At 36.8% G+C, this 17,878-nt stretch overlaps 1 protein-coding gene across 3 annotated transcripts in view; it reads left to right on the top strand.

Moving 5' to 3' along the window:
- The first annotated feature begins 8,928 nt into the window (after positions 1–8,928).
- LOC139976844 (coiled-coil domain-containing protein 191-like) overlaps positions 8,929–17,878 on the top strand; it is a 38,649-nt gene continuing 29,699 nt past the window's right edge. For all 3 annotated transcript variants that reach the window (XM_071985669.1, XM_071985671.1, XM_071985670.1), the window contains exons 1-9: positions 8,929–9,112; positions 10,204–10,242; positions 11,278–11,422; positions 11,815–12,015; positions 12,906–13,075; positions 14,071–14,294; positions 15,589–15,763; positions 16,511–16,701; positions 17,458–17,686. In XM_071985669.1, the coding sequence (XP_071841770.1) occupies positions 9,038–9,112; positions 10,204–10,242; positions 11,278–11,422; positions 11,815–12,015; positions 12,906–13,075; positions 14,071–14,294; positions 15,589–15,763; positions 16,511–16,701; positions 17,458–17,686 (1,449 nt within the window). In that variant the 5' untranslated portion in view covers positions 8,929–9,037. The remainder of the gene's footprint in view (positions 9,113–10,203; positions 10,243–11,277; positions 11,423–11,814; positions 12,016–12,905; positions 13,076–14,070; positions 14,295–15,588; positions 15,764–16,510; positions 16,702–17,457; positions 17,687–17,878) is intronic.

Below are 17,878 nucleotides of genomic sequence, written 5' to 3'. Positions count from 1 at the left end.
CACCGAGGCACCAAATCAGTAGAAGTGACAACACATCTCATAAGGATGATTTCACTAAAGACATCGAACCTCCTGCAACGACAAATAATGTTGCTACTAACAATACTAATATACTGTCAAACTCATCGATGACGTTAACGGGTTCATCCTTGCCCGTTGTTACGTCTAATATCTTCTACTCAAGACGGTATCACATTCTTTGCAATTAACTGGCATTATGCATATCCGAAGTGAATATCTCTGTTAATAATTACCGAAATACCGAATATGTACCTTACGGCGCTGTCATAAACTCCTCAACATTGTCAACAAGCAATACACTTAACTCGAGCAGTTTTTCAACGAAATCAGCAAGTGGCGCAACTACCTCGAGTACTAGTGGTTACCTACTCATATGACGTTGCCATCCTGCTTTGAATCACATATGTCAGCACAATCTCACAGTGTTGAAACTTTAAGTACGTTAAATACCTATGATCTCTAGTTTCCTCATTTCTTGGAAATATATACCATATCAATCAAATTGATGTTGAAATTCACTCCCCTTTTCACAAATTGGTTGTTGATTACTGCTCCTTCTTTCCTGAAGGAGGAAAGTTTTCTGAACACTGCTTCATATAATAGTACACACATGAGAAGATCATATCAGACAAACCTAGGGTTAAAATAATGTTATTTTATTGTGGAAATAAAACGTTAACTATTCTGGCTAACTAATGATATACTTCTGTAGAGAGATTGAAGGTATGAGAATATAGGACGGAGACATTTATATAAAAATATCTTCAAGTTCAAGAGATAAGAAAATGTTTTCAGGTAATGAAGTTCATTAATTATTTTACATGTCTTCCAACTTATTTCCTTCTCTCAACGACTTGCTAAAATTAGGCAATTCACTAATGATTTGATTTGAACCATAATTGTTTCAGAGACCATATATCAGATGCGAATGAAACATACGTCTCCTGATGTGAATACGCCGTGAGAATAGTCAATACATACGCCTGATTAAATGTGGCCAGTCCCCTGTTGCTACAACTGCGGGGTTTGGCCACTCAATGACGGAAAAAAGTAGGGAATGGTTTGTTGCGCAGTTTAGGCTATTGATGCTATTATGCATGACTGATGTAATCAGCCTTTGACTAGATGAACTCTTTAACTGAGCAGAGAGCTACCACCGGGACAGCTGACATTTCACAATTGAAAAGGAATGACTTTCAACATTTATGTTCCGAACATTTTACTATTGTAACGCCACTGCCTGCGATGGATTAAACCAGGATGGACCACGGGCAGGGAATCAAATTAGAAATAGTTATGGCGCGCAGAGACAACACAAACGAAACAATAGGCAAACACAGTGTTCAGCGTTTTCTTTTCTATAATTACTCAATTCTCTGGTAGGAATTAGAATCAATCCAATGTACATTTCAATTAGAATCAACACACAAAATATAAGGCATTTACAGTCCCAGATGTAAGTATGATAATAAATCAAAACTCCGTGGTCCTTTGGACATCAAGGTTCCCGAACGGTCAATACATCTGAGGTCTACACCTTACGTCACTTGGTACATATCCGGTCCTTCGGATACACAGTGCGTGTGCTAACGCTAAACAAATGTGGCAAACCTTCCCTATGAAAATCCACAGTTAGAAAAACTATAAGCGCCAACTATAAACCAAAATGGCCGTCCGGTCCTCCGTAAAACAAATGGGGTACAGCTTCCCGACGAAATAAGCAGAAAAACTGTATGCCCCAACGATAAACCAATGGACGTCCGGTCATCCGTACATGCAGTGTGTACGCTAAGGCTAAACAAATAGGCACAGCTTCCCTACAAAAATCGAATAGAAAAAAATATGCGCCAAAGATAAACTAATGACCGTTTGCTCCTCAGTATACACAGTGTGTGCGCTAAAGCTAAACAGATTGGGCACAGCTTCCTTACGAAAATCCAATAGAAAAGATATATGCACCAACCGAAAACCAATGGCTGCCCGGCCCTCCGTACACACAGTGCATGCGATAACGCTTAACAAATGCGGCACAGCTTCCTTACAAAAATCAGATAGAAAAACTGTATGCGCCAACGATAAACCATTGGTCAACCGGTCCTCAGTATACACAGTGTGTGCGCTAAAGCTAAACAGATTGGGCACAGCTTCCTTACGAAAATCCAATAGAAAAGATATATGCACCAACCGAAAACCAATGGCTGCCCGGCCCTCCGTACACACAGTGCATGCGATAACGCTTAACAAATGCGGCACAGCTTCCTTACAAAAATCAGATAGAAAAACTGTATGCGCCAACGATAAACCATTGGTCAACCGGTCCTCCGTATACACAGTGTTTGCGCTAACGCTAAACAAGTGGAGCACATACTTACCAATAGTTATCGCTCAGACCGCCGTCTCCTGCCACAATAGCTGTCGCCAGACACCCTTAATCCACTCTCCTTTTATTCTTCTCCAAGTCTCCTCTACTTCGGTTACTCGATGCGTCTCCTCTCCTTCGGAGCGCGTTCTTTCCTGTTTTGTAACAGGGCCCCCCCCCCGGGTTGTTCCCGTCACGTGACAATATTCCCACGACAGACTCCTGAGAAGACTCGGCAGAACCAGCATTGTTTACAAATCCTAACGAAGGTTGTCAGCCTGTATCGGCTCGATCCTTTCATTTCGGGTCCCTCGGGCGCAGCTGCGACCTATTTCCCAAGCCTTTGAACAAACCGCCCCGTCTGCCGTAACGTTCGATGAAAGAGGACCGACCCGCTAGTCGGTGAGAAACTCCGACAGAACCAGCAATGTTTAGAAACCCTCAGGCAACGGTTGTTAGCCTGTGGCGGCTTGGTCCTTTCATCTCGGGTCCCACGCGACCCACGAGCTACTTCCCAAGCCTTTGAACAAGCCGTCTCCGCTTACCGCAACGATTGATGTGAGCGGACTAGGTCGCTGGTTCCCACCATGGAGTTATATAAATCGAGAAGGCTTAGTTGAATCTAACGATAGATAAATTTTGTGCACCTAGTTTATATTTTTGCTCTTCTCAAAGACATGTTAATTGGATTGAAACTATCAAAATATATCAATATGGAAATTAGTTGGGGAAGGAGGTCGAAAGAACGGACAGAGACTAAGAAAAACAAGGAAAATATAAAAGAAAATTGGAATGTGAACAAAGGATCAAACTCACTGCTTTGACTAGGCATGTCGATCCTTTTAAGGGGCTGCTATGTAAATAGGTAAAAGGGTTTATGACTTCACCTATATTTCTATTTCTGCGGTCGTTCCCTACACAAAGACTGCACATTCGCAATGTTCTTTTAGAAAAGAACATTACAGGGAAAGTAAGTACCAATTACAATATCATTTCTCGTCTGCGGTGGCTCCTTCTAATACCTTTTTTTAATGAATGTTTCTTTTTTCTTGTTCCTCTCAATGTTTGTTTTCAACAATAGTATGCCAAACGTCGTTTATCAGTGATAAATACTGTCTGAGTGTTGTCAAAACATCGTGGGAACAAGCCGCTACAATTTGTAATTCCATATCTGCACCAGCGCATTTAGCGTATATCGAAAGCCTTTCAGAAAACTCGGAAATTACATATCAGAGTACTACACTATTTGCTGAGTACGCATGGCATGGACTTAAATATAGCCAAGATGATGGTAAATGATTAATTTTCTTTGCTTTTATTTTGTGATATCTAGACATTTGTTATATTATTTTACGAGACTATGAAGCAGTGTTACATGAAACTACAATCATATAGTTATGACATTGCGTAGTACGGTGGTATGTTAGGGTAGGTTATTTCGAGTTAAAAACATCACTCCAACCACGTTAGGCAAATATACAGAACACTTTGACCAAGTTATCGCTTTGGCAATAATGTAATTGTAATTAAACTACTTTGTGGCAAAGCTTTACCAATATATGCTGCATACTCGAAAATTGCGTCTTTTAATTTACAAGTATTACGATACTTAGATCTATTTTGTTTTTAATATTGTAGAAGAGCTTAACTGTTCATGAATTTCAAATTTTGCCACCTTCTTTACCGCCTTATGAGTATGGCAGGTAGGTTCGAGGAATGCCACCTTCTTTAAATAGGAAGCGGGACATCCAACCACAGGACAACATTGGATAGTACCAAGGCATTGTGCTGTGATACGTGGTGGAATTTATGGAACATTGGTCGACAAAGATTGCGAAGAAATGCACAAGTTTGTGTGTGAATACTAAGTTATGGATGATTGATTGTGACCTATGTTAACTGAGTTAAGCCTTAATTTTACGTGGATAGGTTCACACTTGGTGTTCTGTGATGTAATAATGGCAAACGTTCTTCAGTTACTTTTACTAGTTTAATAATCATCCAAGTCAGTCAGTCAGTCAGTCAGTCAGTCAGTCAGTCAGTCAGTCAGTCAGTCAGTCAGTCAGTCAGTCAGTCAGTCAGTCAGTCAGTCAGTCAGTCAGTCAGTCAGTCAGTCAGTCAGTCAGTCATTCCGTCGTCAGTCTGTCAGTCAGTCAGTCAGTCAGTTAAATATTTTGTTCTTTTGTTAATTATGAAGATACAAAGAAGAAAAAGGGAAGAAAACTATGCTGTCACTGGTTCATTACTTAAAAGAATAGTTAAATATTTAAAATTAATTATTGCTCACAGACGGACTGACTACAGGTTTATTAATATTGACACACGTAGCAGAAATTCGTCTCCAATTTCTTGACCAATAACATTGCATTCAGTTTGATTATCATTGTGCTCGATCGATGGTAAAGCTTACCGCGGCTGGTACTGGCTAAAAGAAAGGAAATTAACATAGACATATCTAATTGATAATTTTAGTGCACCTATTTAAAACAGCAAAGAGTATTGCTACTTTTTACAAACTGTCAAAACAACATTAAACAATGTGTTGAGGTACCCGATATACATGGCTAGATCAGTTTTTACTGTGAATATGAGACAACTGTTAATCAGTATAAACTGAAGTGTGTTATAACACCGTAACACAAGTTGGACCGGTCAGTAGGTGCTACTGTGGAAACATTACTAACATACGAATGCATTACTCAAATACTGTTTCAAATAACGACTGGTTAGGAGTCTAAACAACTGTCCCTATGTTTGACTATTTAGTATACCTTGTAAAGATAGTTCAAATTGCAGATTTTAAGCGTATTGAAGTAAACTGTCATCCACTTTCTGTTAAAATGTGGTCGAAATTGTGACGAAACATTTTCAGTAGTCTGGTTAGTCCAGTCAATCATTATGCATATAGGATTGTGTATTTAGTATTTTCTGTTTGTAAGTCCTCAGTAGCAACGGTCATAAATGTAACATGTTAAAAAATTATAACACACATCTCTTTTAACTGATTAACGGGTACTCGCCTTTACCAGTTTTAACCGATAAAGCCCTGAGAATCGGCTGGTTTAGGGTTGGGGATATGTGGGACCATTACAGGGGTTCTTATATTTGTGGTAGGTGGAAATGTGTAGACTGCATAACACAATGGCAACAAGGAACATCACAACAGACATGCCGATACTTTAGAAGAGAATATATTAGAGTAGAGATAAACCAATGATAGTTTGTATGCTGAATTACAATGAATAATACATAAGTGTACTGAACAGTACCACATTGCAAATCAATATATAAAATAAAGTTAGTGATAGATCGACTCGCCATTGACGTTTTATTGCAAAAAAAGATGCAAAATTTAACTAAATTGTTATTTTCCAGTTTGGTTTGTACAAATATGTGACATTTGACAAATTGATTTAGTGACTTGCCGACAAAGATTTCCATGTAAAACACAATACTTTAAATAACGTTATAAGCTACACCAGAGAGGAACTTTCCTTAAATTTATTTAGTCCTCTTCTTTATGTGGGTAGGGGAGGGGTTGCAAGTTGTCCGGATTGGGCTATTTACGAACTTCAAGGTCAGGAATGGGAAGCGAGCAAACACAAATGGTGTGAATAAACTAATCAGTTACTCAAGATGAACAACTCTTGTTACTTTACACGCCGAAAGTGAGAATGCCTTCGTTCTTAACAAGAGGATTACAATTCCCAGGGAGCTGTCGTATGCATAGACTGGTCTTATAGACATCAAAACTGTAGGTATTCGTTTTAAATGGAGACATAATCAATGTTGTGACAATGATTATTTTCCTTCACTTCTTCTTAATCTGCATTATAACATGTTTTTAAGCATAGACAGTACGGATGACTATATAAGTCTATTTGTATATATCTTTTGTGAAGTCAGTAACAATAAATCTGATTGGCTCTACTCTTGTTAATGAAACTGACCTACTTTAAAATAACTAACTTTACAAAACTGTTTTCGTTTATTTTGCTTTGCAGTATAATCAATTAAGAAAAAGTGAATTTCGTCCATATCTCTGACACATTAGCCCCCCCCCCCCCAAAAAAAAAAGAAAGAAAGAAAATGAAATGCGAACATGTAGGCTTGCAATAACCCTCCTTTACGTATCCTGTGAGAGAAAACTCGATTCAAAATCGATTCAAAATCGAATAACCTACTAGATGATCGATTGCAATTCTAAATATGGTCGTTGTTGACAATGTTGATTTGGGAGACATCATTTCAATGCGTCAATATCTTCTTTTTTTACTGTTTTGTCTTTTTAACTTTAACTTTCGTCTAATCATCAATTAAAAAATGGTTGTTGTTATATATGTTATTTTGGAAGACATCCGTTGCAATGCGTAAATTTTTGTTCAATAGTCTTTTCTTTTGTTAAGTCTTAATTTGCTATAGTCAATGGCTAAGTATAGCACACTATCTTTAATTAGTTTTGTAGTTATGATAAACGTTAACTGGCTGGAAGCAACCATTTTACTGACTTGGTCACTTTTATATTTCAACTATTCCACAAATATCTTACACATTATCTTAACTAGCCACCGTAAAATAAAATAATGGCGCATAAGTGGAAAATATTGGAATCTGTCATACTTATTTCTGCATATCACTATAAAATGCTTACACGAAAAAGGTGTCTTAGGAAAGTTGACAACCGAGTGAAATAATTAATTTCCCCCTCATTGACCTCCTTTATTAATCATAAAACAGATGAAATTTACATGCATTAATACAGAATCTCGGAATAGCTCCGTGTAACATGTCGTTCACAATGAGGAACCGTGGCCGGTACCCAGTATAGGCTCAAGTATCTTAAATGCATGTAAACTTGAATAACTACTGCTATATAACATGTAAAGTGCTTCCGAATGATATAAAAAAAATGTTAAATCTTATGTAACGTTCAAGCGCAAACTAAAAGCCCTCCTAATTTAAAACTACGCTGACTGAGTATTGATTATCTCATGTTTATTTTTCTCTACTCTTAATTGTTACCTTCTTTCATTGTTATTTGTTGTTTTGGTCGCTAGCTCGATAAACTACTACTGTTTTTCTAGTGTCCTGTTTATACTATATACCACTTTGTTCTATTGTTCTTATGTATAGACGAAATAAATGAAATGCATGGGGCGAACTCCTGACCCGACATGGGTCTTTTTTGTATTACACAGTCGAGCGTTTGAGATGAAATGTCAACTTGCAATATCAAAGAATAATTGGTTTGCAGTATCCGTATCGTGATAATTATACGTAACTGAGAAGAGAAACCAAAGTTTTGAGAGAAAAGTCGCATTTTTTTATTAAATCGTTATTTTGCGGAACGAATGTCGAGATATAGTAGTCGATAATTTCCAGCCCCAAAAAAAGGCGAAAGTTGGAGGATGCCGACGACTTTTGTATACAAAATTTATTTGAACCAAGAAAAATGTCGAAATAAGTCGAAAAGACGAAATTTTAAGACGAAAAGCACACCCGTCATATACACAGCACTAACATTTTCAAATGTTTAAATTCTGTATAATTTGTTTTTTAAATATTCTGTCTGCAAGCGGGAGAAGCCTCTCTAGTGACGTTGCCAGGGAAGGGGGTCTGGGGAGGGTGGGGGCAACGGCCCTCCCCCAAAAAATCGTGCCCCCAGGTGCCCCCAGATGCTATTTGTAGTGTTAAAAAAAATACTCAAACAAAAACTTGTTTTACAAAGGACGAAACGTTTTTCAGTAAAACTTCTTTCCACCGACCATCACAATTACCAATTGTTTTCTCACCAACAAGGTCACGGAGGCACCGACGTGAATTTCTAGTGTTTAAACTCCACTACTACCCCGCCTGCACGAACACTCTTATTTAAAAACATGATCAAAGTAAAAGGGTTAATTTCCATTTTTTTGTATAACTTTTAATCCTCCTCAATTAAAGACATACATACCGGAGACTGAGCCCGAAAATTCTTGCAAATAAAGTTACTTCAAGTTGCAAAATATGGCACCAGACTGCATCTAAGGACCCTTAAGTAATCAAAAATTTCTCAAAGGGGAGGGGACACCACATCCCCTTAGACCTCTTCCCAGGACGACATTCACAAAAATAAACATTCTGCACCCCTAATTAAGTGCTATGCCCTCCCTGTGCTCACCCCCCCCCCCCCCCCCCAGGTTGATATGTCTGGCGACACCACTGAGCCCCTCCGATTTTAGTGTGCTATTTCTAGCCTCCCAGCTTCTTTCAACCCCCCTCCCCCCCCCCCCCCCGGCGTGTTACCCTGCAACTAATTTAGGACACTACACACTCCACATGACTGTTTTATAGGCTACGTATCATGATGTCGGTAAGTTTCAGCAAACCTAACAATATTGATAGAGACCAAATAATACATGGACATTGACTTATGCACCATATGGTACATACAGTGTACAACATATGGGCATATGTATAGTCTGTGTTACTCAAGAACGATACTCGACGGTGCATACAACACAGCCGATAAGATAGCAAATGATACACCCTTATTCTGGTTACTGGCTTCGATTGAAGTGCATTTTTGTACCGCAAGTCTTATCCGTATAGATTGACTTGAATTTTTCTCCTGATTTCTTTGATGACCTTAATGATATGCTTTGAACGCGATGCAAAATGGCCTCATCGAGTAAAGACTTGTATCGATGGAAAAGATTGACAAAAAGCAAGTCAAATTCGTCTGTAACTAAGGTAAACAAGTAAACGGCTTTAAATTGATATTTTCGCGCAACTAGTGTATCGTAGGTATAACATGACGGATAGGCTCCTGGCCCAATGCAGCGTTACATTGTGAACTCGTGTATGTACAGTACAGGCTAATGAGCATTTTTTTTTATATAAACTCTAAATGATATTAGCCTGGCCCAAGGTAGTGTTCAAAACAAAGTCACTTCAGAAATTTTTTCGGTAATTTACCAGAATTAGCCATAGGCCTAACATTATTCTGATATAATTATTACGAATATCAGTATGATATAACAAAGTGAGGCCTACAGTATTACAGCAAAGTAGAATGACTCTTTCTGTATGTTCCCCATTTAAAATATGGCAAATTTGCACAAGTATCGAACAGTCACATTGGTTGTAAATAAGAAAAGAGAATTCTAACAAACATTCCCATTTCATCACGTAGTAAACTGTTTTAGGACTACTGTGGACCTGTGCAACATTTGAGTTAATGCCCATAGTGAGGCTCTACCAGCAATAACATACACTTCAGTTTAATGATAAAATATGATACAAATGTTCCAAATTTTCATTACAATCGTACCATTTGGTTTTACTTGTTACACTACATACTACTTTAGCAATGAAGTTGTGTTATGAAGGAGGGGTTTTCCACCTTGAGTATCAACAATGGACAAAATCATTAGGTTGGAGTGTAAAGCTATTTAACGAAGGTGCAAAATCAGAGAGATTGCCATACTGTAGGCCTACTGTAGGTAGGATAGCTTTTCATGGATACACACATAGGTTGTTTGACCAACTATGGATCTAACTAACTTGCACAACATTGGAATTTCAAATTGTTAAATATCTACACAGTGTTGTGGAGACAGCTAACATAATACATAAATTTTGTAAATTGTCAAGCACTTTCTTGAGTCTCTTAAATACCAATTCACTGGAGTTTACAATTTACAGTCCGACAGCTTTGATGCATACATGTACACGTCATGAACGGTATGTACATTTCTCCTAGGTTTTATACGAAGCCTATTAATTCAAGTGCTAACATTTACAAGCTATCATAAAGTTCTAATTACTGTTGTCTTTTTCAGAAGCCTCTACCTGCTGATGACGTTCAATCTTGGTTGAAGGTGAGTTTGTACTTCTGTCTATAAACTTCCATGAACAGGGAATTCATCATCACCTCAAAATACTATGTAAAATGATCAACTTGCAATGCAAGTCCTGACAAAGATGTATATAGTTTCTTTGTACCTGTACCCCAGAACTATATATACTGTAGTACCTATTTTGATTAAAAAAAAAAAAAAGTGGGAGTAATCAAAACTGTTATGTATACAAAATTTGAATGATAACTTATGCCCTAATGAATGCTGTGCCTGAACTCAATATACGTACAGTTTTTTTTGAAAAGCTGACAAAAAAGCTGATAAAAAAAGTAGACATATTTTCATTACTGGAGGCATTGGTTTGCAAATAAGAGCGTTAACCTCAAAGATGGTATAAATAAATTATGTAGACCTGAATGAAGTATAGAACCTGATCAATTGACATTTCGAACCTTTCTGATTCAATTTAGTGGTATCTGCAAGTTTGAGAACCATAACATCAATGTGTAACTTTCAAAATTACTTTGTGTAGAATATTAAACTGTTCTAACATATACGCTAAAAAAAAAATAGCACAGGGAGTAACTTATCCATATCGCATTGAAAAATGCTATGCACAATAGTCCAATTGCTCTACATAATCAAAGATGTATAGCTGTTTTTTTTACACAAGAACCATAGGATTTTGTAAGATATGTTAACAAATTCATAACTTTCAAAACTGGTACACAAAAGTTTGAAATGAAATGATTCCCTGATGCATGCAGAGTGACACAGTCATATGTAAGCCCTCTATAATGGGAGTGGGGGTCGTTGTTGTTATATATTATGTTTTTTTAATTTTTTTTATTGTTATTTATTAGGTATTTTGCTAGCTAGAGCTTAAACAAAGTCATACTGTAACTATGTTGAAGTACTGTACAGTATTATACTTCACTGTACTGTACAGTACAATATTTTACAGTACTGTACAGTACAGTACAATATTGTACAGTACTGTACGAATGATAACGATAAATGGAAGATCTTAAAAGATGTTTTTACTGGTCTCTGCAGAAAGTTGAACAAGCATCTGATGAAGCCACAGCTATAACCTTTGGCAAAGGAAAATCAAAAGTACGAGATTATCAGTCCAATGGTCATGTTGGAGCCCTAGCTACTATTGATGCCCTGAAGGACCACGACGCTGCATACAATGAGGGTAAAACTATTGTTTTATTGCTATTAAATATTGTACAGTTTATAAAATTATCTATACAGTGGGAAATGTTAAAGATGCAATTAGATCAATATATTTTGTCTTAATTACAGTGATAAAATATATTGGACACCTTTCTTTGAAATCAAAATCCAGGGTTTCCCTCCAAAGAGTACTCTGTGAGATTTGCTTATCTTGTCCTTGTTAATTTTGTTAATCTGTTAAAATTAAACTTATCTGTAAACTTGATTCTTAAATTATCTTGAGGATTTTTAGTTACTTTTGTCTGAAATGTCCTTCCCCCTGAGCCCTCCCATGACCCCAATTGTTTGTATTTCTTGTTAAGTATCGTTTCTTACATCCTTTTCCTTTCTCCTTTATTCTTTGATAAACAGCTCAAGAACTTTTGACACAATGGATGGCAGAAAAGTGTAACTTAGACGATGACGATGATGGTGATATCTATCTTCTTGATGAAGGGAAAAGTCCAAAGGAATCAGCTTCACAGAAGACAGATCTCTTGAGTCATTGGGAACAACTCTTAGATGAAAATGATCCAGGAATGCTGCACTTGTATAATGGCCCATCTTCTGATGGTATGTCATTGAAATAGTGTTATTTCTTTTCAGCAGCACTCTTCTGAAAGATTCATTTGTAATAATGGAAACAGTTTCATTAAAACAAAGAATCTCATCCTTCCTTTGGCTGCTGTAGTGCTTCAGTAATTGTTGTTGTTTTTTGTACAATGGGACTGAATCGAGCAGCATGGTTGTATGTCTCAAATGCATATTCAGAAGTAACTCTTGTAAGCTAAATAAATCCAGTATTCTACCAGCTGCCTTTAACATGAATTGCAGACAAAATCCCCACCCCCCGCCCCTAAAAAAGTAACAAAATTCCTTATTAAAGTTTGAATATTTGTCTTCGAGTCCCGATCAATAAGGTACTCCAACACTTAACTGACAAGGTGCATTGGAGTAGAACTATTAGATAGCATCTCTTTGGTCTTATACATGATGGAACATTCCCGTTTAATAATTTGTTAGTGTCACAAACTGACAAGTCTGCTAAAACTATACAAGACCTTACTCCTTTTATTCCTTAATCTGATAGCTCAAAGTTGAGAAGTTGGATTAACATGTAATATGCACTCATGTGCTTAAATCAGTAAGTTTGGCATCACACAAGTATACCCAACAAGATCCAACTGAACGTATCGTTTAAAGCAGATACTGGTATCCTATACTTGGGTACAGAAACAAAATAATAAAATGCTTAATCTCAGAAAATAAGAAGGGAAAGGTTCAACTTTTTAACATTTCCAGCAATTTTTAAATTTGTTTAGGCAAATCTCACAGAGCATATAGTTCTGTTTACTTCAGCTGCTAACACCATGAAATAGACAAAGATTGTATTATTTGTATTTTGTAATATAAGAAAACAAAATAGTTAGCATGTTTTATCTTTTTTTTCATCTTTTTTAAAGCTATCTATCGAGACATTGAGTCTAGAGATGATGGGAGGACTGTGCAGGAAATCCTGGATGGTCTGCTGGAGAAAGACATGGGAGAAGAAGCAGTCAAGAAAGACCTTGGCTTAAATCCAAGCAAGAAGAAGAAGGATCCTAGAGTAACGATGGCAGCACGACAGCAAAAGGTACATATGAATTCAGTCTGTATTTCCGTAGGAACAGTATCGTAGTTAAGTACATTTTTTGTTTGTTTTTTGTGTTCACTTAAACCTTTTACATAATGTTGTCTTATTATGTACTCACTTTTGATGTCCTGTTTATAAATATTTATATTTATACTTCTTTATAATTTATATTTATATTAACTAAATCAATGAAAAAAATGTAGATAATTACTGAATAAATATCAATACTGGTTAATCTTTTGTCAACATGGGCATCTGCATGGACAAGGGGGCACTTGCCCCACCTCCTGTTGTGCAAAATCAAAGTAGAACTGAATGAAATATCTTAAAATGCTATAGCTTCTGAGATCTTCTTCCCTTGGACCCCCCACTTGAGCTTTAAAATACATTCAAATTAAATTGAATTATTTCCACTCTCGAGTGTAATTTTCTGCTTAAAGTAAACATCCGAAATGTGACAATTCCACAGCTGAAGTTCTCAGGTACCCCCAGGGCTTAGAAAACATTCTGGAGAAACTAAACATCTCTCTCTGACATGTATTTTCATCCTTTAAGCTCACTCTGGGAGGACAAGTAGTCTTTTGGGGGCTCTGAGATGTGATAACCACAGAGTAAAATAACAATAATTCCTCCTTTCTGACATGTATCATATATGCACTTCAAAATCTCAAACAGAGGCCAAGAACTATCTGAAAATGCTGCACCCCTGGAATCACAGCCTCTTACAGTGTACACAATTGGAAATAATTCTTGTATGCATTCGAGTATACACCTGTTATAATAAAACAAGTTGTGACTTTGTTGGTTTAGAACGTCTCCCAGGCAGTCACTGCAGTTGGTCTTTGAAAAAGCTGATTGGTCTGGAGGAATGTTGCAATTTTTTATGACAGTAGTTTTAGCTAAGTTATGATTTGCGTTTGTCTGTTTCAAAGATTACTGTCGTAATTTTTCGGTACGGCTCTTCCATTACGGCTGTTTTGTTTTGTGATTCGAAGGTGAAGGAAAATCGTGAGAAGCAAGAGCAAAAACGGAGACAATTATTAGAAGAGCGACAGGCACATAGGGACGCCCAGTTGAAGGCACGCCAGATGGTGAAGCAAGAAGAAAAGGCGAGGGAAATTCAGAAGCAACATGAAGAGATGAAGATACAACAAGAAATGGCCCACATCAGGAAAGAGCTGCAGGAAACTAGAAGGAGAGAAGAGGATGAAAGGCGACGGTTAGTTCTTAAGAATAAGAATAATGTTTACTTATTTCAAAAACTTGAAAATGACTTCCATTAAAGGCATTGAAGACTCTCCCCAAACCCCGTGCCGCCCTCTGAAAAAGTTAACTTTCTGTTGCTTGTAAGTGAAGTTTTTTTCTTGTCGCTACAAAATGCTGACAGTAATGAAACGTGATACCTTGTTATCTTTAGCTGGACCTGAGATGTCCATCGCTGCTATGTACACTCTGTTGTGGGTATTGAATGTCCCTGCATGTAGAGACTGTACACTAGTGTCTAATTACTGACGGTAGCAAGCTGTGTGTGTATTTTCTGGGATCGATGGTGGTGTCTAACACTTCTGTTACACCTCATTTGAAACTAGGTCAGATTACCAGCATCAGACGTTTCTTTGGGCGTGAGTCTTCACTCCCTTTAAAAGCAGTTTATACTTTTTAATGTCAAACGTTTGTATAGATCTCTTTTCCACCTCCACAACTTTCACCCAAGCATAACAGCTATGTTTTACCGCTATGGTACTTTCTAATCATGTCAAACGTTTGTGTTTTCTGTATCCACAAGACACACCCAGGCATAACAGCTATGTGTTACTTTTCTTAATGTCAAACGTTTGTAGCTGTTTTCCACATCCAAAAGACTCAACCAAGCATAATGGTTATATGTACTACTGCTGTCAAGTGTTTCTTGGCTAAAAGAGTGTAATAAGGTTTTAAGTAGCCCATCATCAACCAGTCTTAAGATTTCCTCCTGCAATGACCTCTTTATTGCAAAGTACCTAGAGCATGCCTGCTGTAAACATGTTGTAGCCATGAATCCTAGTTTATTGGTGACTTTTGGGAAAGTATTCATTGTACAGAATATAAATATATGATCAATGATATTGGCTACACGAAAATAATATAATTGATCAACATTTGTCCTCAGGTGTATTGACTGGCAGTGGAAAACCTTCCAAAATGCAGGTGGCTATTTTAGACTAGAAACACATATAATGGAAATAAAGCAAGGACGGTGCATATATTTATGACTATTTATTATTAAACTTATAAAACTGTGGAAGTCAATCAGTAATTTAGAAGTGAAAAAAACCCACCTTCCACTCTCCCATATAATCAGGGGTGCATGAACTGCTCTCTCCCGTGGTATCGCCATTAGTCTTGTCTTTTCAAGATATTATTAACGCAACTTATTGCTAAGTCAAATATCTTTATAAATTCAGTACAGCAAATCACATAACCTGCAATTCCTTTTTCCTTTTGTTTTTTTCATTTGTTGACGGACTAAGTAGTAAAAAACTAGTAGAAGGAGAAGCTCGACTACAGATGGAAAGAGAAGAGGCAGCTAAGAAGGAAGCGGAAGCTAGGAGGAGGGTAGACGATGAGAGAAAACTACAAATGCAGAAAAATGAACTCTTGAGAAGAAACATAGAACTGAACGCTAAACAAGAGGCTGAATTGCTGAAGGTATAACAAATTTAGATAAGGAGGAGAAAATTAAACTTTTAACAATGTGATACTAATATAACAATCGGTTTGTATTCAATATTCTTTTGAATTCTGTATGTTGATTGGGAGAGTTTCCATAGAAACATAGAGTGAAAATAGTACTCCAAACATAAAGCATTTTTTTTGTAGTCCACAGAAATGAAACTAGCGTAATAATCATCCATGTTTTTCTTATTTTTATGTATTTATTTTTAATTTAATATATTTACGTTTATTTTCGTTCAATAGACTAATAGCATGCCTCCAATTTATTCAGTAGGGCAATAATCTGTCACAAGATGACTGTGCTGTAAGGGGGTATTATACTGTAGCTAGGCCTTGTATTCAGTGTGATACGCTCTTACAATAGCTTTATGTAACAGTACGGTCTCAAACATAATTTCATGATCATAAGTGCACAAAATAAATTGACAGTGGGATGATAATAAATATTCTGTTGTATGATGATGTCTGCTATCATTTGTGTCAGAGCGTTTGCGTTGTATAAATATCAAATTGCTTTTTGCTTTGTAGTAAGTTAACATGTTTTTTCTTATGTGACATTTAACACTATGATCCTATGGTCATTTTTTTGAGTTAAGGACCCTCCCAAACCCCCCCCCCCTTCCCTCCCAGCTCTATTATCAGATTCGCAGGGAAATCTTTGGAAAGGCTATTTTAGCCTATAAACTGTTGATAATATTGTTCAATGTTTATCTCTTGCAGTGTAAACATCGTCATTTCCAGGCCTGGTATGAACTTGTTCTGGACCGCCGGATGAAGATGGGCAAAGCAAGAGCATTGTCTGATTGGAGATGCCTCTTGAGGTCATGGAATGCCTGGCGAGCTTACCACAGAGCTTGTCAAGCAGAACAGGAGAGCAAGGAAGCAGAAATCTTTGTTAAAGAATCTCATAGGTAATGCTGTGTTTAAAGTATATGCAGATATACTGGCAATGTTTACTGTATTTGAATTATAACTGCTTAATTAGGAGATGAATTGACGTACAATACCATTTTGCAATCTGTAGTACAGGATATTTGATTTGAACCTCATGTTTGGTAACAATTCTAAATTATGAAACAAGTTTATGATTTCCATAATCCAGGGAATAATTTAGTGTTTACATTTTGTGTAGCATTTTTTAAGTCTCTGAAGTTTGTTATAAAGTACTATTGTTCCTGTTTACACTTCTGCAATTCATATTCATTGTACAGCAATTTGATCATATTGTATAGCATTTTCCAATGCGATACTGGACAAATTATTCCTTGTATACTTCTAAAGATAAAGAGACAAATGTTTGTAACTGAAATCTTAAGGATAGAATGTTCTTTTCTCAAATGAAATAACCGTTTCAAAGTAAATTGAGATGTTGCGATACATTGCTGAACGCATGTTGGACCTCCATGGAATATAGAGCAAACATACACAGGGGCAACTGACAACAACGTTTGAGAAGCAAAGTTATTTCACTACATACCAAACCAAAGAGGACACTTGGTGTAAGAATAAAATATATCATTCTCATTTTTAATGATAAGTGTAACTGAATATACATAAAGTCTGCAATAGCATTGAAAATGATAAATCAAAATACTGCTCCAAACTTTGAGTGTGTGTACAATGTGAATGAAAACCAAACAGAATCTCTATCTATCTATTCTGAACAGAAAACACCAAACGGCATTCAAACATTACAGAGATCATCTTTTGAGGAAATATTTCTTAGCCTGGCAAATTTGGATGAGAAGTCAAGAAGAGTCTGCGAAGATAGAAGAAACAAAAATTCAAACAAGAAACAAAATGGATGCCTTACTAGAGGCAGCTGCCTCAGGTCGCCTGTGGACAGACAGAAGTTCAGATGAAGTTCAAACAGAAAGACGAAAACATACTACAAAGGTTAGTTTCCTTTCATAAGGATGGAGATGCTTGAATTTGTTTCTTTGATTCATTAAGGTTTTCATTGGCTCCCTGACATATTTTCTTGCAATAAAAATAAAAATAAAAATATAGCTTATCTAATGCAAAGCACTTAGTTTGCCTCTGGTGAAGATCCTGCTTGGATGGTAATGTCAATCCTTTCTAACATTC

Source organism: Apostichopus japonicus, chromosome 12, assembly GCF_037975245.1.
Source record: "Apostichopus japonicus isolate 1M-3 chromosome 12, ASM3797524v1, whole genome shotgun sequence".
In the NCBI taxonomy this organism is placed as follows: Eukaryota; Metazoa; Echinodermata; class Holothuroidea; order Aspidochirotida; family Stichopodidae; genus Apostichopus; species Apostichopus japonicus.
The sequence above is the reverse complement of the archived record's forward strand: the minus strand, read 5'-3'. Positions and strand labels throughout refer to the sequence as shown.